Below are 22,696 nucleotides of genomic sequence, written 5' to 3' on the forward strand. Positions count from 1 at the left end.
CATCTGGTTAGCAAGGCACTAGGCAAGAGGAACAGTTCCCCGGTGGCGTCCCGAGAACCCCGGTCGAGAAGGGTGAACCTAGAAGCCAAGAAGAGGCTGAGTGTCAAGAAGGAGACCCTCGGTGAGCGCGCTCCTGCGCAGGCTCCCGGATTCCCGGGGCGCTCAGCAATCGCCACCCACTTATCTTCGGTTTGTGAAAGGACCTTTCTCCTCCATCTGGCCTCTTTTCCTGGGCTGCGGGAGGTATCTACTGGGTTGAAAGAAGGGCTCGCGGCGGCGTCGGGCCCGGGGCGGTCGTACTAGTTCCCGCCCCGGGGCGGTGTCAGTGAAGTGTCCTGGGAGTCCGGCCAGCCGCTGCAGCCGCGGCGACGGTGGGCGCCGCTCCCTCCCCGCCGGCGGACCGGGTCTGGCCTCAGGGGTGGCCCTTTAAAAGGCAGGGTCTTGTCCGGAGGGGGCGGGCGGGGGGCGCTGACCGCCACCCGAGGCCCGGCCCCTCCTCTCTCCCTCCCCCTCCCTCCATCCGTCCGTCCCTCCCTCGGTCCCCGCGTCGCTCGCTCGCTCGCCGGGCGCACGCTCCGCCTCCACCAGTCGGCTCGGCGGTCTAGTGCGCGGCGTGGAGCGGGAGCCCGGGGCCGGGGCCGGGGGCTGGGAGATCCGCGCCCGCCACCCGGCGAGCCTGAGCCGCAATGGCTGAGATGGGCAGCAAGGGGGTGACGGCGGGGAAGATCGCCAGCAACGTGCAGAAGAAGCTCACTCGGGCGCAGGAGAAGGTGAGCGAGCCCGAGCCCCTGCCCCCGCGCCGTCTGGACACCTGTCCCCTACCCCCGCGCCGGGGGACGGTCTTCGTCCGCCGCCGGGCGCTGTCACCTCCAGACGAGGGCTGCCGAGGACCTTCGGGGGTCCACAGGCTGCGCCCCGCGGCTCTCTGGGTGTCCCCCCGCGGCCGCGTCCTCCGTCTCTTCACCCCCGGCGGGGGCAGGAGAGGGCGCAGCTGTCTCTTCCCCCTCCCTCCTCCCCTCCACCCGCAGCTCCAGCCGCTTTGTATCTTCGCTGCTTGTCTGCAGCGGAGAGGCGGCCCCGGCTCTCCGGGCGCGAGGTCCAGGCTAACCCCGCCTGGAGGCCGAGGCCGGGAGGCTGGGAGGCGAGGTGGCGCTCCTAGCCCTCCCCGCGGGCGGGGCCGACGCTAGCCGGGAGGGCGTCTGCCCCTTGTCCCCAGGGTCGCTTAGATCCGGGATTCCCGAGACTGTCCCTCAGCTCGCGAGTGCCGGCGCGTCAGCTCCAGGCCTCTGAACGTCTCTTGCGCCCGCCGTGCCCTCCTCTCCACCCGCCTCTCCACCTTCTGTACTCGCGGGCTGAGGGAGCGGTCAGGTTTTCTTTCACCAGGAGTGCCCGCGGCCTGGAAGCTCCGGTCCGGCTCCCGCGGGAGGGGAGGGCTGCGGGCCCCTCGGGAAGTGCCCTCGCCCGAGAAGGGGCTTCGCATTTCCGGCGGCCGAGGTGAGGGTGGCGTCTCTGGCTTCGGGAGCCCGCGGCCGGGTGGGGAGCCAGCCGGAGCGGAGAAGGCGCGGCAGGCCGCCGCAGGAAACACGACCCCTCGGCCGGGAGAGCCCCTGGTCGTAGGCTGGGGGATGGAGCCGGGGCTTCCCGTGGCAACCTGACTGTGCAGGAAATGCAGGGTTTGGGGGCGGGGGTCCGCGCGCGCCGGCTTTCCATCCCCAGCCACCTCTGGTTTATTGAATTGGATCGCGCCAGTTGCTGACGCCACTTCCCCTGCCGACTCTGACTCTGAAATCTGAGATCGCAGAATCTGTGATCCTACCAGGGTGGCCCCCCTCAGCGCCCGCCCCCCCCCCCCCGCCCCCCCCCCCCCCGCCTCCCCCGGCCGGGTCTGTCCCCTCTGTCGCCCGACGCACGGCCGGGTGGGACCGGCCGGCCTTCCCCCGCCTGGCTGTGGCTGTTTATAAACAATGACTTTTGCAGCTGAGACCTGCGGGCTCCCTAAGGATGCAGCCACGTGATCGTCGTGGGTGGGGGGCGGCGGCGGCCGCTGGAGCTTCCCCCGAGCTTCCCTCAGAGTCTGCCTCTCATCCCCGTGGTCCTGGGCTAAGGAGGTGGTGGGTCGTGTAGAGGGAAGGGCCCTCAACCAGACTCCAGATCTGGCCTGCCCCAGCTGTCCTCCTCCCCTCCCCAGGGCGGGCGGAGGGATTAGAGCCCCACAGATAGCTGGCTGGAGCCTGGGACGGCTTCAGTTGCCCAGATTGGGGGTGGGGGGCAGATGCTGCTGCTCTTGCTCCCTCCTTCACACCCTCCTCCCCCCATGACTGGCTAATCCGTTTAGGTGCCTGGGTCTAAGCCTGCTTCCTGTACCTAAGGGGCTGAGGAAGATGAATGGGAAGCTGAGTGAGGCTGAGACAATTTCCTTGCCCCCATTCCAGTGATGTCCTAGCCCTCCCTTTGCTCTTGCTGTGTCCCCTTTGCCCTACTTGCCTTGTTTCTGCAGCAGCATCTTTCAGGGATTTCAGGGGTGGCAGGCCTGGGCCGTATCCCCTGCGGGTATGTGGTGACAAGTTTCCACTAACTCCCCTGAGCTGCCGCCCCTCCCTCTTTAGCCTCTGTTGTGTGGCCTTGGGCCGTTGGCTGACAGCTGCCCAGCTGTAGATACTGGCCTTGGCCAAGGGCTGGCCCTGCCCGAGCCTGGGCCTTGTGGCACTGGAGTTGCTTAGCGCTGTAGCTGTTCTCTGCCCTATGGGCTCTGGTTGGGGAGACCCTCCCCTCCAGAAGCCAGAGCCGCAGCACAGGCCTCCTGGCTGAGTCTGGAAAAGTAGCCTCCCCTGTTGGTCCAGGAAGCCGGGTGCCTCGGCCCACACCAGTCTCTTCCCTCTGCCCTTCGGAGGCTCAGTCTGTGTCGAAGCCTGGCTGCTGCTGGCCTGGCTGCCTCCTCAGCATCTTCTGGTGGCCTTCAGGGCCACATCTAACTCGCATTGTCAGTGGTCTCATGGGCACCCCGCCCCCACCTTACCTTGGTCAAATCTATGAGTAATGGGGCAATTCCAGTTGTCCCGTTGCCATGGCAAGGTATTTCCTGACCAGGGACAAGCAGGAGCTTGGCTGGAGGGCCTAGGCAACATCCGCGTAGGAAGAAGGGCCCCATCTCTCCTTTTCCTTGCCCTTGATTTCCCCCCATCTCCTCTCAGCCCCGTCCGCCAGGATTCAGAGGGGGACTGGGTGGGGGAGGAAAGCTTGCTTGCTGGTGCCTTTGGAACCAGCTATCCTATTCCCTGGTCCAGTGAGTCCCTCAGGGGCTTGCCATTGCTCCTCCACCTGCCAGCCTCCACCACTGGTCTGGGTGCTCCCTGGGGGTTGGGCAGATCTGTGTGTGCACCCCACATTCACCTGGCCCCAGCCAGTGCTGAGCGATGGTTAGGAACAAACAGGGGTGTTTGGGGGCTTGGTGTGGGAGCCCTGATGCTGGGTGAGTGATTTGACCAGAGTGCTCCTCAGCCTTCCTTCATTCAGCAAATCCCGCTTGTGTGGAACGCCTGGGCCTGGCTCGGCCCAGGGTGCTGAGAGGAGCAGGGTGCTTGTGGCTCTGGCCATCAGGGAGCTAATTGTTGTTGTAAGGGCCTGTGGCCTCTGGCCCTGGTGTGAAGAGCGCACAAGACCACACTGGGGGGCTCCCTGGGGTCTGCCAGCCCAGCATGGCACTGTCACCGCTCACCTCCCAGCCCCCAGCCGCCCGCAGGGTGCTCAGTACCCTGAGGTCATCTTCCCATCGCGCATTTGGCTTGTCGGACCCTCTATAAATGACTCTCTCCATTTTTGGGCCTCAGTAGGTGGCTGGGCAGAGTCAAGTTGGGGTGGAGCGTGGGTCAGATGACAGAGAGGATTAGGGATTGGCGGGCTGGGTCCTTGGTGGGGGGGATGGGACAGCTGGGGTGGGGGTAGAATCTGGCCCGCTTGCCCCTGAGTTCCACTGTTCAGAAGTCCTCATGGGGCAAGTGCCAGGGAGGCCAGCCCGTGCTGGAGGAGCCGGACCCATGAAGGGCGCAGGAAAGGAGACTCTGCACCCCACCAGCCCTCACTGCCGGCCCTGAACTGCTGGGAGTGGGGAGGCCCGGCGTGGAGGCTCAGGGCCCAGGGCTGTCTGTGGACCGAACAGCACTGGCAGGTCACAGCTGATGCTCCCTAGAGGGAAGGTGCAGTGGCAGTTATTTATAGGAGCCCGACACATGGCCATGATGGTGCCACTCTCATCTGGGTGGTCAAGGTCTCCCACGCTGTAGCCATGGACCTCCTCAGGAGGAGCCAGGCCTCTGCGACCAGTTCTTATGCTCAGAGTGGCCTTGAGAGCAGCCAGGCCACACGGAAGGGCGGGGGGCAGGGAGCCCAGGTCTGAGGCCCCAGGCTGCAGTCAGTGACTCTCTTCCGCTCAGACCCCCCACTGCTTTCCCCATCGGGGTGCCTCTCTCTCACCCCCGAGTGTCCTCTCTCGTGTCCACCCCCACGTTGGCTTTGCCTCCATCTCTCTGCCTCGCTGCTTTTTTCTCTTTTCTCTGAACCTGTACATGCTTCTCTGCACCTCTCCAGCCTTGGATCAGCTTCTCTCTGAACCCGAGTTATTTATGTCGTTGGTTCATCTTGCCAGTGCTTGAGGGAAGGCTCTCCAGCCAGGCGTCATCTCTGGGTGGGGTGTTTCTGGGGGCTCAGTGGACATTTGGCTGAGGTCCGTGGGTGTGGGGAAGTTGCAAGCATGGCCTCCAGACTTCTTGAGCCCCAACAGGCTGCGTTGGGCTGAGCCCAGGCATGAGCTGAGGCCCTCCTCTGTCGAGGCTGTTGGTTCATGCAGGGCCCAAAGCAGGCAGAGGCTGTTTTGCCCAGGTCGGCTCATGGGGCTGCCTGGGGCCTGGGGGTGGTGTTGGGGTAGGGTTGGGGTGGGGGACAGCTGTGGGCCAGGGAGTGTGTGTGGAGTGGGAGAGTGAGCTGCTGGTCACTAATGGAAGGTATGGGGTGTGTCAGGAGGTGGCTGGGGGGTAGATTTGGGCTGGGTTTGCTTGAATCTTGAACGCCGGTAGGATCTGTGAATTCCATGGCTCCTCAGAGAGGCTGAGGCCTCGACTCTTCACTTCTTTCTTCTCAGATGACCCCGCTGGGTCCCCTTCTCACCTCCCCTCTCTGGCATCACCCAGGATCCTGGCCCTCCGCTCAGCTCAGCCCACACAAATTGTGCTTCTGATCTTCCTGCCTGCCTTAGCCTGGCCTTGCCTGTACTTTTTCCCTGAGGTTCTAGAACCCCTGTGTCCTTCCTCCCTGGATCTTGGGTTGGGTATGTCAGAGACAGAGCCCAGGCATGGGCTGGGTAGGCAGGCAGCAGTGACGCAGGGCTCCTGGCTCCTCTAACCAGCTGGGACCTTGGGCAAGTTTCAGGACCCTCCTGAGGCCGGTTTCTTCAGTATGAGATGGGGATAACAATGGTCCCCTCCCCACGCCTGTTATGGAGAGGAGGACCTTGGACAACAGTCAGTCACAGACCAAGTCTCAGTGGGCAGAGCCGCACCGTGGCCCAGAGGCCTGCCTTCCCCCAGCCCTCCTCCCTGCCCTTCTCCCTGCAGTGTCCATTACAGGCCCCTGCAGACAGCTAATCCCTGCTGAGCCCTGGATGGATGAGCCCACGGTGGTGTGGGTGCCTGTGTGGGTGCCGTGTCTGTATGTGTGTGTGCAGAGGGGCAGCATGTGATGGGGAAGGGAATTGCACAGTTTTCCAGGTCGGGGTGGGAGTGGGGATCTGGACTCATGTACGTGTAAATCCTGTGGCCCTGGGTAAGTGTCCCCCCCCCCTCCCCCCCCCTCCCCCCCCCGAGGCTTCCCGCTGACGATCAGTAAAGTGATCACGGGGTTTACTTCTTCATTTACTTGGAAAACAAATACTAAATACCCACTGTGCTCTAGGCGCTGTGTGGAGAGGGCTGAACAAAGGCAAGTTCCCACCACCTGGACCATGGATGCTCTCCCCTCCTCCCAGGGGGTAGGCAGTCAAGAATCGAAAAGTATGGTGGCAGGTAGATACAGGGCAGGGTAGCCTTTCCATAGTGGAATTTGATGGTTCAGGGCAGTCTTTCCTGAGCACCCCAGGGCCAGTGCTCACATGGTGTAAGGGATTGGTGAGGGTGTGCGTGCGTGCAGGTGTGTGGGTGTGTGCTAAGCCGCTTCACTCATGTCTGACTCCGTGTGACCCCATGGACTGTAGCGCCAGGCTTTTCTGTTCATGGGTTTCTCCAGGCAAGAATACTGGAATGGGTTGCGAGGCCCTCCTCCAGGGAATGTTCCTGAAACAGGATTTGAACCTGCATCTCCTGCAGCTTCTGCATTGCAGGCAGATTCTTTACTGCCGAGCCACCAGGGAAGCCTCTGGTCGTGGAGAAGCTGAGCCAAAGCTTCTGGTCTCCAGGTGAGAGAGCACTTGGGGGACCAGGGCTTCCTGTTGGATGTCACCCTGGTAGGTCACCCATATGTAAGCTCCTCTTTTGGCAAGTCTCCCTTTGGGATTAAAAGTGCAAAGGAAAGGGCACTCATGCTGAAACCACCCTGCAGGGCATTGACAACGCAGGCCAGGGCAGCTTGGTGGTTGTAAGAAGGGAGGTAGGAGGGGACAATAAAAGGGAAGGGGGAGGCACCAAAGACGGCACAGCCTGTGGAGGGACCGTTTGCAAAATTTCCACATCAAGCAGCAGCGCAAGGTAGTGACGCAAGGTAGTGACAACCATTCGGTTTCTAGATAGCTGGGCTTGAATCCCTCTCCACCGGTTACCTCCCTTGGGCAGGTTGCGCTGACCTCTCTGAGCCTTACTTTCCTCACCTGAAGTCAGTGGTGTGAGCCACAGAGAATACTGTGAGACGAAATGGACACAAGCGAGGGGCAGGGCTGGTGGTTCCTGTGCCGGGAACTGGCTGGCACCCTGGGCTCCTGGGGCCTCCCCAGCGAGGTTGCCAGCTCCCAGAGAGGCCGCATGGTTCTGGCCCGGCAGCGAAGCTGGCTTAGTGCCAAGGGCTGGCAGGGGTCAGGGCTGGGGAATTGAGAAGAGAAAGACAGGCTCTTCCTGCTCCGAGGGAAGCCTTTGTTAAATATTAACTTAAAAATAACCTGATTTTGTTGCAGACCTGCTGAGTGCCAGGTGCCTGGTGAGAATTCTCATCCCCAGTGCAGCCTGGGAGGTCATCATGATTCCCACTTGGCAGATGAAGAAACTGAGGCGCAGAGCAGTGGCGTCACTTGCCCATGGGCCGTTTTGGTCCACTGTCTAGGAGGTTGCGTCTCCCTTGGCGACTAGGTCCTCAGGCTGGGGAAAAGCCTGGAGACACGCATTGAAAATAAGACGTAGGTCTCCACCCAGGAGGCGGCGCGAGGAGTGTCAGCTGATAGATTTGGGTCCCAAGACCTTCTCCCCCATTAAATGAGGTCTGAGGCTGCTTGTATGTCCCTGGATCCCCACCTGGCGTCTAAGTTTATACTTCAGAATGTGGTCTTTCTGTTTGGACGTATTTGGTAGGCCTTGGGTGTGCTGCTGCTAAGTCGCTTCAGTCGTGTCCGACTCTGTGCGACCCCATAGACAGCAGCCCAACAGGCTCCGCCGTCCCTGGGATTCTCCAGGCAAGAACACTGGAGTGGGTTGCCATTTCCTTCTCCAATGCATAAAAGTGAAAAGTGCAAGTGAAGTTGCTCAGTCGTGTCCAACTGTTAGCGACCCCATGGACTGCCGCCTACCAGGCTCCTCCGTCCATGGATTTTCCAGGCAAGGGTACTGGAGTGGGGTGCCATTGCCTTCTCCAGCCTTGGGTGCTAGTGGTGGAGAATCTGCCTGCCAGACATAAGAGACACAGGTTCGATCCTTGATTCAGGAAGATCCCCTGGAGAAGGAAATGGCAACCCACTCCAGTTTTCCTGCCTGGAGAGTCCCATGGACAGAGGAGCCTGACGGACTATGGTCCATAGGGTCACAGAGAGTCGGACATGACTAAAGCGACTTAGGACAGATGGACGAGGTGAGGGGACAGCCTGGGGTTTTGTGGGGCAAGTCTAGGGACAGGAGTTCCTGCAAGGGGGGACAAATGGTGGTGGTGGTGTGTGTGTGTGTGTGTGTGTGTGTATGTGTGTGTGTGTATTCCCAGATATGTAGGCTGTGTCTACTTTATTCAATATAAAGGAGCACACTTTATCCTGAGATTGTACCTACTTTGTTGATATTTTTGCAGCAGTGTTTCTCTCATGAAATGATGGTACTACTGGCTGTTCCCTATGTTCTTGGGGAGGAAATAGTCACGATGTTGATGCCTGCCCCCCCCAGGCTGGGAAGATTTTCCTGGTGTGGAATCTGAATGTCTGAGGCCTCCTGCCCTGGGGCAGTTTGCTGCTTACCCTGTGGACTGGCCGCCAGGAGTTGGGGTGGGTTGGCTGTTCTGGTCCGCGCTCGAAGCTCGGCAGTGGCTCGGCAAGCCCCTGGAACATCTGCTCTGTGCGGCTGGGTGCTGTCTGCTCCAGTCACTACGATGCCCCCAGCTGTGCGCACAGTAGGCGCTCAGTGCATCCGTGTTGCCTGGATGCCTGGCTTCTTCAGGGGGATGGAGACAGGTTGATGGCTGGCAGAGGTCCTGGAGGCCGTGGGTTCAGGGTATAGGGTGGGAGGGGTAGGGGCAATGTGGCTGCAGGATTTCACGCCTCCACCGAGCACAAGGGGTGTCAGAGCCCAGGTCTTGGGGTCAGGTTTGGGGGGCATACGATGGCCCCGGCACAGGCCATCCCCAGGGGCCTGGGCATCAAACACAGAACTTCCTCCCACAGTAGTCTCAGGGCTGTGATGGTGATGACCTGAGCCACGGGTTGAGGGCTTGGGCCTAGATGCTGGCCTTCTTAGGAGTGGGCTGGGGCCCTGCTGGGGAGCCCTCCTTGGCTTTAGGCCAGTTGCCAAAGAGAGGTTGGCCTGAGTCATCTCTTCCGATATGAGAAAGCTTTGGGGTGACTGGGGTCCCGGGACTCACTGACCTGAGGGTCTCTGTGATTTGCCAGCCCCGAGATTCACGGCCGCGCTCAGACCCCTCGGCCTCCTGGACCTCACCTTCGGGCCCAGGCTGTGACCCAGGTCCCAGGGCCACCACAGACGGGGTAGGAGCGAGCCCACAACTTGGATGGACGGTGGGGGTGGGAGCCTGGTGCTGGGGTTTGACCTTGGTGCTGCCCGCGGTGCCCTTGGGTGAGGTCATGTGTATCCCCCTATGCTGTGCCCAGGGGCTTCCCTGGTGGCTCAGACAGCAATGAATCTGCCTACAATTTGGGAGACCCAGGTTCGATCCCTGGGTTGGGACAATCTCCTGGAGAAGGGCATGGCAGCTCACTCAAGTATTTCTGCCTGGAGAATCCTATGGACAGAGGAGCCTGGTGGGCTACAGTCCATGGGGCTGCAAAGAGTTGGACACGACTGAGTGACTGCCATATGCTGTGCCCAAGCCTGTGCTGATGGGCTGGGTCCCTGCTGCTGGCCCCGCTCGGTGGACGAGGGGCTCGGTGGATGGGTGGCGAGTTGGAGACACCGCTGCCCGTGCAGTGTGCAGGCTGCAGCAGGGCGGGAGCTGAGCCCCAGCGGCTGGGGAGTGAGTGGGTGGCAGCCGGCGGCGGGCAGCAGCCTCCAGCCGCCGCAGCGCTGGGGGCAGGGACTCGCCACTCTTGTCACTGCCGGGCTAGGCTGGGGCTCTCAGGGCCCCTGCAAGCCCTGCCCCCCCATCCTGGAGCCCCCAGGGCACCTTCCTAGGGATATTGGTGCCGCTCCTTGCTTCACTCCTGGTGTTCTTTCGCCTCTCTTCCCCTTGTCATTCTCTGGTTCTGAGGGCACTCAGAGGAGGGGGACAGGCCCTGCCCTCAAGGAGCTCCCAGACCCACACTCCGTGCCCAGCGCAGCACTGGGGAGAGCTGGGGGAAGGGCACCGGCGCCTTCCATAAGGCCTAGGCAGTCAGGAAAGACTGCTTGGAGGAAGTGGCCTGCCCTCCTGAGGCAGCCAGAATCCAGCTGTGCCCGGGAAGGCAGGGTTGCGGTCCTGGAGTCCACTACGTCAGGGCTGGGGTCGTGGCCTTCCCGGAAGGCTGCTCTACATCCTGTGTTCCCTCCCCCTGTGTGCAGACCTGCCCTTCTGTGTTTCAAGGCCCCAGGGTGGCACCGTGGAGGGGATGACGCTGCTAAGCTAGCAGAGCTGGACAGCTGTGAGGGGTCAGTGGGTCAGCTCACCCCCAGGGCCAGGCACCCCACTGCACTCGCCTTTTGAGACCAGACCAGATGGCCAAGTGGGGGCCCCCTTGGTCCTGGATCAGAGCCGGGCTGGGTCCTCAGGGGGTGAGGGGTCATGCCAGCTGGTTGGGATCCTGGCTCTGAGCACAGATGGCCGGGTGAGGAGTGGACGACAGTAACCTCACGTCGTGAGGATGAGGCTCAGGACGAGCGGCTGGCCAGTGAGGGGTCCGGGTTTCCACCCAGGCCTGTGCCTAAGGAGCTTTGCAGAGGCTGTGCAGCCGGAAGGGGGCCGGAGTGAGCGGAGAGCCAGCCCTTTTTCCAACAGCTGCTGCTACTTTCTTTGGACCCGTGCTCAGCTCAGCCTCTCCCCGGGACTTCAGCCAGCACACTGGAGCCCTGGGCGGGCCGAGGCCCGGCACTGGGCGCTGAGGTTAGACCTGGCCCCGGGGGGCGGGGCCGGAGAGGCCCCTCTAGGGGACCCCTGTTGCTCCCTCTCCGGCCTGTGTGGCCCTCCACCCTCCACTTTTCTGCTCTGAGGCAGCATCACCTCTCTCAAGACATGCCCTCCAGCCTATCAACAACTACCTTGGGACCAGATGTGGGTGATAAGGTGGATGAAGATGGTGACCTGGGTTGGGCCCCTGGCAGGTGGGCAAGAGTCAGGGAGAGAGATTGAACAAGGGAAGGGGAAGAAGGAGGTTGATCCCAGGAACTACCCGCCTGTTCTGGGGTCCTGGGCACTCATGCCTTCTCTGAGCCTGCGTTTCCGCCTCTGTAAGTGGGAACGGGGGTTCCTGCCCATGGACTTGTGGCGAGAGTCCAGGAGGATGTGATATGATCAGGGCCTGCTGGGGTGGACATGCAGGTTCTGTTCCAGGGAGCATCTTGGGGAACCCCTGGGAACCCACAGGTAGGGGCCATTCTGGCTTTTGTGTTTTGAGCTGTTTCTCTTTGCTGATGAACAGATTCTTGAAGTTGAACTGCAGTGCAGTTTCTGTTCCCTTTTTCCCTGTATAGTCTGAAAACGCTAAATTGGGAGGGGTGGTGTCATCTCCCACAGGAGGGAAGCCAAAGCGCCCCCGAGCCAGAGCTTGACTGAGTGGGTTGGGGCAGGGGAGGGCAAACGGTTCCAGGTGGGCTGGGTTGAGGGGCCTCCCATCCCTCATTCACTCATTCATTTGAGGAGCCGGAGGTGCAACTAAAGGAGAGCCGGAGCTTAGCGACCTGGGTGGGAGCCCGCCTTGGCCGCTGGGCCTCAGTTGCTCATCTGGGAACAGGAAAGCATGAGATTCCCCTGGCCGAACAGAGTTCTACTGGGTGCAGCTGGGTCTGGATGATTCTGGAAGGGAGGACAGGAGAGCATCTCTGCGGCATTTCGTGGGTTTACTCAGAGCCTTCCCACCTGCCATTTTTCGTTTGTTCTTCTCAGTGACCAGTGCGGTCGGCAGGACTGGATTATGGTCCCACTGGGGAAGTGAGAACACTGGAGCTCAAGCAAGGCCTGGGATTTATTTCCCTCTTCTGTTCTCCGACTTGGCCCCAGGCTGGCCTTTCCTGGGAGCTACCACCCCCATCCCTGAATGGGGGAGAAGGTGGTTGGATGATGCTGGAAATAGACTATTGTAGTGCAAATATAAATGCCTAAGTGTTTTCAAATGAAAGCCAGTGTGTGGGGGCTGCCTCTGTGGGGCAAACACCTGGGGGAAGGGGTGTGTGTGTGTGTGTTTGGGGAGGAGGTTGGGGAGGAGGCTGGCACACTGGAGGAGAAGGTGACCCTGCAGAAAAGCCACCTTGGAGCTTTTCACATGGCCCCTGATTCCCCTATGACTCCACCATGGTGGTGGGGGAACCTGGCTTCACAGAGGAGTCACGGGGACCCCAGAAGGTCAACGTCGGATGTGGACAGGGCTGGCCTGACACAGCACTCCTTAGGGGGCCTCAGTAGAAAGAGTCCCAGGCACAGATGCCAACGCTGTGTGGGGAAAACAGTTGGGGAGGGTGCGGGAGTCAGCTGGGGGTGGGGTGCCCGGGGTGGGGGGGGGAGGGGAGGGACACTTGAGGAGGAATTAATGGTTAGGAATACAAGCTGAATCTTGATCTAAACTGAGAAACGGAATCCGCAATTAATTGGCTGCATTTGCTGAACCTGGGACAAGATGAAAATGTTTTCCTGAAATATAACTTAAGCCAGGAGGGTGAGTGTGTGTGTGTGTGTGTGTGTGTCTCCACCGTGGGCTCTGTGCAGCAGTCTGCTCTGGAAGTGGGCCTGGCTGAGCTGGAATGTCACCGTCTTCCCAAGTTTACCAGCCCAGGCCTCCTGGTGGAGTGGACCGTGGGCCTGGAGCGGGCCACCGCTGAGGGGGTCAGGACCCTTCCGGTGGGCTGCGGGTGGTGCTGCCCTGGATCTGGTGGGCCAGCTGGGGGCCGGCCTGGTGCCACAGCAGGGACGCTGCCCCGAGGTGTGGGTGCTGGGCTGCCTGGCCTGCGGGAGAGCTGAGTCAGCTCCGCGGGAAGCCCGTGGTCAGCAGCGGGCCAGAAGCCGGTGCCTGCGTCCTCACTTGAGTCACTGCACCCTCAGGTCACCCTGTCCTGCTGCGTGCGCTGAGAGACCAGGGCAGGCCTCCCCACAGCCTGCAGCCAGCGCAGGGCTCTTCGGAGCCTGGTGGTTGGTGGGGGCCGGGGTGTGGGGGCGGCTCTCAGCGAACGTCGCTTCTGATCCCCTCCCCTCCCCTCCGCTGGGGACTTGGGTCACTTACTTGACCTCCTCGTTTCGATTTGCTCCTCCACAAAACGGGGTGACAGTGCCCCCTGCTAGGCCCAAGCCTTGGACGGTGGAGTCTGTGACCCTGCACCTAAGTGCGCATAGTAGGCCCTTAGCGCAGAGTCAGTTGGGGTGAGGGGCTTCTGTGCCCCAGGGCTGGGAAAGCCTTAGCAGAGTATCTTGCACAGTGTGGCGGGTGGAAAGCCCACGTTCAGGTCCCAGCTCTGCTCCTCCCGAGACCTTGACCTTGGGCAAGTTACGTGTCCGCTCTGAGCCTCGGTGCTCTTGTGTGTGAGGGTTTAATGGGGGCTGTAGGACACTGGAGTTTGGGGTGGGGGTGTAAGGCGCCTTAGCGGGCATGGGGCGTTCTGCTTGCGGGTCCGGTTGGACCTTCCCGCCCAAGTCCGGACCAGCCTTGGCCCAGCAGTGGCGGAGGTGTGCTGGCTCAGCTTGGGATCCAGGTGGTGAGGCCATGGGGGAAGGAGAGAGAGGGAGGGCCAGAGGGGGCCTGGCAGGGGCCAGGTGTCACCTGGACCCCTTCCCCTCACGCTCAGCGCCTCCCCACACCTGACCCGAGCTCCTTGTAGGTAGCAGGAGTCCCTTCCAGCTTTCAGATGCTCCGCAAGTGTCCAGAGTCATACCATGGGCTGGCTAGGGGTCTAGCCCTGGATGTTCACCCCAAGCCATGCCCTGCTCCCCTCTTTTCTGTTCTTTGGCACTTTCCTGTGATTTTGTCTTTTTTTTTTAATTGGTAACTCTGGCAGCTCAGCTTCCCCTTACTGTTGAACTGCGTTTCTTTTGGGAAACAGGGCCCTGGGGGAAGAAAGGGCCAGGTCAGCAGTGGGCCCAGAGGGTGAGCTGGTGTTTGCTGTGATTTTTGGGGGCCGGTGCTCTCTGGTGGGTATTTGTGTGTGTGTGGGGGGGGTGGCCTCTGCTACCCCTCCCCGTCCACGCTGCCTCACCTCCTCTCAGGGACCTCTCACCCCAGGGACCTCTTGAGACTGCAAGATAGACTCCAGGGCTGATGCTCGGCCTGTGTCCTGATAAGTCAGAGATGCAGGGGCCCTTTGCGTCCAGCTGATCCTCACCTCTCCACTTTGAGGGTAGAGATGGGACCCTGAGTGGTGACTGCCCAGGCTTCTGGCAGCCCCCTCATCATCCCTTGTGGTCTCCAGGCTGGGAGGGAAGGCCCCAGCTCCTGTCCACCGTGTGCTGATTTCCTGCGTCTGCTGGGCTGGGAGGACCAGGGCCTTCCCCTCAGGCCTCGCCTTGCCCACCATGTTTCTCTGCTCCACCCCAGCCCAACAACAGTGGTGCAGGCTTAGCAGGAGAGAGCCTGGAAAAGCCCTCCTGGTGCCCTGAACAGTCACTGCATCTGCCAGGGGCAGGGGCACCGCCCAGCTTCCCGTCCCTTCTTGGCCGCTCTTGTTTCTCGTGCTCATCACCGTTGCTTGGTCTGTGCTCCCTACCAGCCCCCTCCCAGCCTTCCTCCAGCTCCCCTGCCCCCAACCAGGGGAAAGCAGTGGGACTGGCCCTGGACTGGGAGAGGACCACCCTGTTCGGAACCAGTGAGAACCAGTGAGTCCCCACCCTTTGATCCACCACATCTGCGAAGTGGAGCGTCCTCACAGGTGCTAGGGACTTGGAATCAGTCCAGGGGCAGAGGTAGGGGAGCCCCTGGGGCCGCCCCCTGGGCAGCCGAGGGCCTGGGAGTGACCGCAGGACCGAGGGTGGGGAGGAGTGGTGGCCCTCCCCACTGCAGTGTCGTGGGTGGGGTGTGTGACTGCACTTCTGCTTGGCAGGACTGGGTGGAACTATTTAAAGCTGACTCTGGGCATCAGCTCCTGTGAATGACACAAATAACAATAATAAGCAAAATAATAGCAATACTGTGTTGGGGAAAAAACACCACGGCCTATGTCCTTTAGGTACTTGTGAATCATTCCAGGTTCACAGATGTGGCTATGGACGATTCCGAGTGGTAAAATGAAGGAATAGCCTGGTTCCACATTAGGTTGAACAGACATAGGCAAAGGGCTGAGGGCATTTAGAGGACTGAGTTCATGTGCCTGAGGTGAGATCAGGAAAGGCTGCCTGGAGGAGGTGGCAGGAAGGAGGTGACTTGGCCTGGCATCAGTGGGGAAGAGATTTCTTAATGACTATTATGGGGGTGCCCGTGGTCCCTTCTGGGTCAGACTTGGCCCCAGGCTGGTGCGTGGAGGCAGGACCTTCACCCCCCCTCCCCGGGCTCTGGCTCCATGCTCTGTTGAGCTGGGGGTGGGCTCCTGCTTTGCTGCTGCTCCACAAGGGCTGTCCCCTCACCCAGCCCAGGAAGCAGCTGATGAGGGGATGGTGGGAGGTGGCCGGGCTAGAGGGGCAGATTCCACCCCTCTGCTGATGGCCGGCGTCCTGGCGCCTGCCTGGGGCTGAGAATAGCACCCACACTTGCATGGAGGGGACAGGTGGGCGGCGGTGGCTCTGGGGTGGGGCGCGGTGCTGACATTTCTGAACAGGTGGCCTGGAGGGCTGGGCTGAGGGCAGGGCTGCGGTGTCCTCAACCAGCCCCACCCAGCCCCTCCTCAAGCGGCCAGTGGGTGGGCTTGTGGCACTCCTATCTGGGGTGCCCTGGCTGGGAGCCCCCCCTGGCCCCTCTGTAGCGTGGGCTGTGTCCCGGGCTCAGTGTGGGAGGTTAGGGATCAGGGCGCCCCAGGGCCACGTGGTGGCTGCTGCAGGGCATCAGAGGCCAGAACTTCCAGCTGCTGTTTGGGCTCAGGAGCAGGGTCATGGTGGTGGGGCTGCTGGCAGGGCCCCTGCAGAGCCAGGGGGGAGTCTGCTGAGGGAGGTGGGGCCAGGAGTGGGAGGTGGGGCACGGTGGGGCGAGTTGTCTCCCATGTAAGCCTGGGTGAGTCATGGGGAGCTCGGGGCACCAGGCACCAGCGCGGAAAGGCATGTGTGGGCTGGGCTGGGGAGGGACAGGGGTTAGGGAGAGCGTACTGGCTTGGGTGGGCACAGTCCTAGGTCATCAGGGGTCAAGGGGCGGCAGGGGTGGGGTGGGGGGAGGCCAGCCCCCGCTCTGTGCTAGGCCCTCTAACCTACACAGCCCGAGTTCATCCTCACACTTCCTGAGGGAGAGGTCTTGGCTCAGTTTTACTGATGAGACTCAGGGCTCTGAAAGATGAAATTCCTTGCCCAGGGGTACACAGCCTGGACCTGCTCCTTATGTCTCCTGGCCCCCCTTCGACTCTTCCCATCAGAAAGGGTCCAGAGGGCCCTCCTTTCCTTCCTTTCTCTTAGTCACCGTCCAGACCAGACATGGAGCTGGTTGCCAGGGGTGGGAGCCACTGAGTGGGCAGTGGGTGAGGAGGGGAGCCTCAGGAGCCCAGTGGTGGGCCTGCCTTGGCTGCCTGTCCCCACCTCCCTTCCCAACATCTCTGGGGACATCAAGCTCACAGTGACCCCCAGGTGTTCCCAACTCGGGTGACTCAGGTTCCTTTCCTCTTGCTGCTCACACCTGCTGTCCCCCTCACTTTTCTCCCTGTCACCCTATCCTTGACCCTTCCTCACCATTTCCTGTCCCGGCCATAAGCCATTATTGCCTCACCTGGGTCATCAGAGTCACCTAAGTGGGCTCCGTGCTCCAACCTGCTCTGTGCTCTGTCCGCACATGGCAGCCTGGGACTTTAAAACTGTGAGTCAGAGCACAGCTCTCCAGACTTCCTCCTCCCCGCTGGATCTCAAAGCCCCATGGCCCTGCCCTGGCTGCCAAGGCAGTTCATACAGTGGTTACAGCCTCTGGAGCCAGGCTCACTGGCTGTGTGACCCTGTGGAGTTTTTAAGGCAGTGCCTCAGTTTCCACATCTGCAAAGTGGGGTAATAGTAGTACTTCCTTTGTGAGGTTATAGAGGGGATTGCTTGAGGAATCATGCAAAGGCCTCAACTCCTGTGTTCCTGGGCATCTTCCTCCTCCGCCCACCCTCCTGTCCTCTTTCACACTCTAGCCTTGCTCTTCCCACCCCAGGGCCTTTGCACATGCTGTGCCCCCTGCCTGGCATGCTCTCTCTCCTTCATCGGGTCACAGAGGTCACTTTCCTGAGCCCCTCCCTTTCCGTGCCCTGTGGTGTTTTTGTTCGGTTGCCACATGCCTCCGTTGGAGCACTGACCCCTCCAGGGCAGAGACCTTGCTCTGCTCACTGTAGAGCACATCTGGGCAGCTGGGGGAGGGTGTCGCAGACCACCAAGCCTCAGCTCCAGTCCCAGCCCTCGCCGCCTAGGGGCCAAGTCCCAGAGCTCAGGGGTGGGGACTCCACTTCCCCTTCCCTGTGAGGGCCAAAACCATGGGGATGGTGGGGGGTGAGGGGGCAGTGAGGAGGGGGCAGCCTGGGCCCACCCCGAGAGGTTGGTGAAAAGTCCCTTTGTTCCCCTGGAGTGTGGGTCAGGTGGGGCGATGGCTGGAAGGGTGGGGTCTGGACGGCGGGGTGGTGCCTGAGTGCTGAAGGAGGTGGCTTTCCGCTCTGGGTGGCCCTGGCCCTTCCAGAAGCCCTCCTATCCTCATGGAGGCCTCTCCTGGAGGTTCTGGGTCTGTTGACATCTAGGAATGAACTCAGCTTGATGGGTAGTCCCTGAGGGGAGGAAGCCAGTCACAACCAAGCCTGGGCCCTCTCCTGCACCCCCTTGGGGCTCTAGGGCACCCCTTGTGGCCTGATCCCCCCTCCCCAGGCTCACACACATGGAAGGGGCTCCTTTTGCGCCATTGGGTTTGGGAACTGATGGCCGTGTTCAGATTCTAGATCCTGTTTACTTACCCTGGGACCAGGGATGGTAGGCCTCAAGTTTCCTCATCTGAACACCTCCCTCTCTTAGAGAATGCTTGGCAGCCTCTTGGGATGCCTGTGGATTAGCGACAACTTCTGCTTTGTGGGTGCCACCTTACCTCACTGGCCCAGCTCAGCCCCCTCCCAGAACTCCCAACCCCTTCCCCACTTTGGCCCCTGCCCCTCTGCTCCCCTGCCTCTGTTCTCGCCGTTCCAGCCTCCCCCACCCCCCGCAGCCCACCCTAGCTTCCTCTGGGGTCTGGGTGGCCCTGCTTTGGCTGCTGGCCACTAGCTTATCTGCTGAACAGGCTGGAATGTCAGGCTTCCTGGGAGGGGGAGGGAGGAGAAAGGAGAGGAGGGCAGGGTTTCCCAGCTGGAATCATCTGGAAACTTCTTACCTGGGGTCAGAGCCCTTCCCTTCCACCTGGCAGTGGGTGTGCAGGAGGAGACCCCCCAGCACCCCCCACACCCAGTCCCTACCTTTCCCAGGGGCCTGGCTGGGAGGCTGGGAGAGGCTGGTTTTGACCAAGCAGTTGTATTTCAAGGCATTGTTGCGGGACGCACATACGTGGCAGCCAGGTCTTTACATACCAGTTAAGGATATAAAAAAAGAAACCAAACATCACTGTTTACTCTCACCAGTATTTCAAAAGGAAAGGGAAAATCACTAAAAGAGGAAGGAGATAATTTTAGAGTGACAGTCTCCCAAGAAAGGCCCTTTGGCTTCCTCAGTAGGTCAGCCGTTCTTAACCAGGGGCCCACGGGAAAGGATGATGAGTCTCTGTGGACTGGTGTCAGGGGACAGCGACTTCCAGAACATGAGGACTTGTGAAAAAAAAAAAAAGATTACTGTGGGGTGAGGCCTTGGAGATTCAGGGTGGGTGGGACTTGGAAAGATTTTTTTTTTGGGTTTTATATTTCATTGCAAAAATCTTTGCACACTTTGCATTCTGATACACGGTCTTTGTTGCTTATGGCACAAAAGTGGTTTCTTCACCATTAAATCTTTGGAACGCAGGTGGGGCAGGAATTTTTGGAATGGGCAGACATGCTGCCTGTCATCCCCATTTAAGAATCAAAAGTCGAGGGAATTCCCTGGAACTCCCGTGGTTAGGACTGTCACTGCTCTGAGGGCCTGGGTTTGATCCCCAGTTAGGGAACGAAGATAGCACAAACTGCGAGCTGCAGCCCCTGGCAGAAAAAAAGAATCATCAGTCGGGTCTGGGCATTGAAATCCATCCCGCCTGGGGTCCTTGTTCTGCCGCTCTTTAGCTGAGTGATCTCTCTCAACCTGTTTTTTCATCTGTAAAATAGCACCCAAAGTCACACCTTTGGATGTCCTGGTGATATGAGCCCACCTGTAAGGGAGTATCAAGGGTGCTGAGCCCCCTCAAGGTGAATCCCTGGTGCAAGCTCCCTGGGGTTGTGCCTTGCAATGTGATTTTTTTGTGGAGCTTTGAAGGAGGAGCAGCTGCAATCCAAGGGGAGCTTTCCCTGGGAGGTGGGTGGCTGAGAGGTGACATCCCATGGTGAGGGGTCCCCTCAAGAGTGTGAGCTGAGCTCAGAGCACTTCCCCAAGAGGAAGGCGGGATGATGGTCACCACCTTCTAGCCACCAGCCTGGGAAGATGGAAGTCCAGGGATGGGGGTGCAGAGGAATTAGGGGAGGGGTCTCTGTCTTGGGGACAGCCTTGTGTATGTACTGGATTTAGGGAGAAGGATCTGAGTCAGAAGGTTCCTGTCTCCTCTGAGATGCTCTTGCCCAGAGCCGGCCCTTCCCGGGCCAGGAGCCCGGCTGGTTCCCCTGGGAGCCTGTTGCTTTCTCTTTCCCTGGTTTTCTCTCCAGCTCTCTTCTGCATTCTGGATTCTTCTTCCACACTGTCTCCTGGCCTCCACTCAGCTTCTCGCCTGGCTTTATGGCTTCTGGATGGTTCCTGCCACCTTCCCACTGTGCCTGGAGTCAACCGAAGGGTCATGGGCAGGAGCCGTGTCAGGGAGCATGTGTGTGTCTGTGCAGACAGGTCGGTGAGCACCAGAGTATGGACACGTGAGGGTGCAGACGGACCCATGTGGGGGGCCTACATGGGGGGACATTCTTGCCTCCTGGGGCTGGAATGCTGTTCCTGCCTTTTGCCCAAGGCCAGCATTTTAACATTTATCTTTCTTAAAAAGTCATTGCCCTTTTGGTAAGTTGACAGGCTGAGTCTGGCACCGCAGGAGGGCTGAGGAGTCTTATCGGCCAGGCCTCTTGCTGTGCCTTCTGGAAGCCGTGTGTTCTGGGCTCTGCTCCCGGGCAGAAGAAGCCTGAGCTGCTTCTCCCCACTGTCGTTCACAACTGGGCCAGGGAGGCCAGGCCCCTCAATCTAGCCCCTCTCTGCCCGGTCCCCTCTCATCGCCAGGCACAGCAACAGCTTCCAGGCTGCAAACTGTCATCCTGGCCAGCAGATCACCAGTCTCGGGCCTAAATAATGCGGCTCTGGTGGCAGAGATGTCCAACATGTCCATGTGAGTGAGCTCACGGGCCCTCAGAGGGAGAGGCAGAGTTTTCCTTGCTGGATGACAAGATGCAGCTGCCCCCTGGTGCAGTCACTAGCCAGGCTGCAGGCAAGAGCTGTACCCCAAGAGTGGCGTTCAGTGAAAAGGACCCTGGAGTCAGGAGCCCTGGGTCCAGTCCTGGCCTGTCCACAGTCTCTTCACTCAAAATAGGGGTGCCACGGCCTGCTGGAGGAAGAGGCCCAGGGACGCAGACTGCAGCTTAGTGCCCAGAAGAGGTCAGCCAGGCCAGCCGCCTGGGCCAGAGGCGCCTCTGCATCCCCAGGGGTCAGTCAGCGGGCGGTGTGGCCTCAACCATGACACAGTGATGGACCCAGAGGGCAGCTGCTAGGGCCCTGAGTCCAGCCCCCTTGCCACAGCAGATGAGATCTGAGCCGCACTTGCTCAGTGACCACAAAGCTACCAGACTCTCCTGGGGTTGAGCTGTGGCCAAATTCCTTCCTTTTCTCATCTCTAAAGTAGGGGTGAGAATACTTAGAGGAGGCCAGGCATAAAAATGGCAAGAAAGGACCAGGAATAGGACGCCCAGAAGCAGTGAACACACCTCTCCTTAAAGGGAACCCGGGCTTCTTTGAGAAATGGCTGATTGTAGGCCCAGGGCAGGGACATACCCCCCTGAGCCTGGAGCATCTCGCAGTGTCAGGAAACAAGGACATGCCCAAAGACTAGTGGAGACACGTCCTCAGGCTCCCACTGGCCAAATTTAGGACAGTTTGAACATCAAAAAGAATAATGATAGTAATAGACTATAAAACATTGAATGCAAAATGGAGGCGAGAGTCCGTAATGATGTCCCTATAAAGACATGACCTGTATAGCACACCAGGTAATAGGAGCCCTCGGTAACAGTTAGTCCCGGCAAAGATGAGAGATGCAGAGCCTCTCAGACTTTCATTTGCACACAGGGCATAAGGGGTCTTGTCAAAATGTATTGTCAAATCCAGCAGTTCCGGGGCGGAGCCTGAAATTCTGCATTTCTACCAGATTACCAAAGGGCTGTGATGCTGTTGGTTCATGGACCCCACTTTGAGTGGTAGAGTATTAAATGGACATAAAGGCATCAGGTAAAAAGTTATGGGCTGTAAACATTTATGCAGGGATGATATATCGACCCTCAGATGACTGGTTAGTTACCTAGAGAAAGGTCACCTTAGTCACACCAGAGGCCTGGCAAACACTGCCCAACCTGTGCATGTGGTCAAGCTCAGCGCCGGAAGCAGGAGACGCCCCGAGGTGATGCTGTTGAAGGACACGTTGCCTCTGAAGTATGCTTGCCAAAACAATGTTTAATCTGGACTCAATCACGAGGAAGTGAGCAGATGAACCTAGAGTGTACGTCATGCTCCACGGGACTGGTTTGCATGCTTAAAAAAAATGTCTGTTTGGCACAGGGTCCGATACTCAATATTTTGTAATCACCTATAAGGGAAAAGAATCTGAGCAAGAACATATATATATATATCTTACAACTGAATCACTTTGCTATACACCCGAAACTAACACAACATTGTAAATCAACTATGGTCCAATAAAAAAGTGTCAACACCATGAAAGAGAAACAAATATGCACAGTGAATAGGTGTGGGGAAATGTTCTGGATTAGAGGAGACGGGAACCAACAATGCAGTGTGTATGCTAAGTGAAGTAAGTCAGAAAGAGAAAGATAAATACCATGTGACATCACCCATATGGGATGTGAAATACGACACAAACGAACCCACCTATGAGACAGAAACAGACTCAGAGAACAAACTCGTGGCTGCCGAGGGTGAGGGGCATGAGGGGGCGATCCACCGGGAGCTCGGGGTTAGCAGGCCAGCTGTTATATATAGAATAAGTAAACAATAAGATCCTACTGTATAGCGGAGGGCCATCCCTCAGTGGGTAAAGAATCTGCCTGGAATGGAGGAGCCACAAAAGATGCAGGTTTATCCCTGGGTTGGGATGATTGCCTGGAGAAGGATGTGGCAACTCAGTCCAGTACTCTTGCCTGGAGAATCTCAGGAATGGAGGAGCCTGGTGGGCTACAGTCCATGGGGTCGCACAGAGGCAGACGCGACTGAAGAGACTGAGCATGCATGCATGCATGAATAGCACAAGGAATTCTACACAATATGTCGTGATAAACCAGAATGGAAAAGAGTATGAAAAGGAATGTGTGTGTGTGTGTGTGTATGTGTGTATATATATATACTGAATCATATATATATATATATATATGCTGCTAAGTCGCTTCAGTCGTGTCCAACTCTGTGTGACCCCAGAGATGGCAGCCCACCAGGCTCCCCCGTCCCTGGGATTCTC

General features: G+C 59.3%; 1 protein-coding gene across 21 annotated transcripts in view; it reads left to right on the top strand.

The window, feature by feature from the left end:
- The first annotated feature begins 365 nt into the window (after positions 1-365).
- BIN1 (bridging integrator 1) overlaps positions 366-22,696 on the top strand; it is a 57,000-nt gene continuing 34,669 nt past the window's right edge. For 4 of the 21 annotated variants that reach the window (XM_006047439.4, XM_025273214.3, XM_006047437.4 and 1 more), the window contains exon 1: positions 373-770. In XM_006047439.4, coding sequence (XP_006047501.2) covers positions 687-770 — 84 coding nt within the window. In that variant the 5' untranslated portion in view covers positions 373-686. Of the gene's footprint in view, positions 771-1,138; positions 1,495-22,696 lie in introns of those variants that run through there. The other 17 variants (XM_006047435.4, XM_006047431.4, XM_006047438.4 and 14 more) reach the window with 13 other exon arrangements.

The sequence above is a fragment of the Bubalus bubalis genome, chromosome 2, assembly GCF_019923935.1.
Source record: "Bubalus bubalis isolate 160015118507 breed Murrah chromosome 2, NDDB_SH_1, whole genome shotgun sequence".
In the NCBI taxonomy this organism is placed as follows: domain Eukaryota; kingdom Metazoa; phylum Chordata; class Mammalia; order Artiodactyla; family Bovidae; genus Bubalus; species Bubalus bubalis.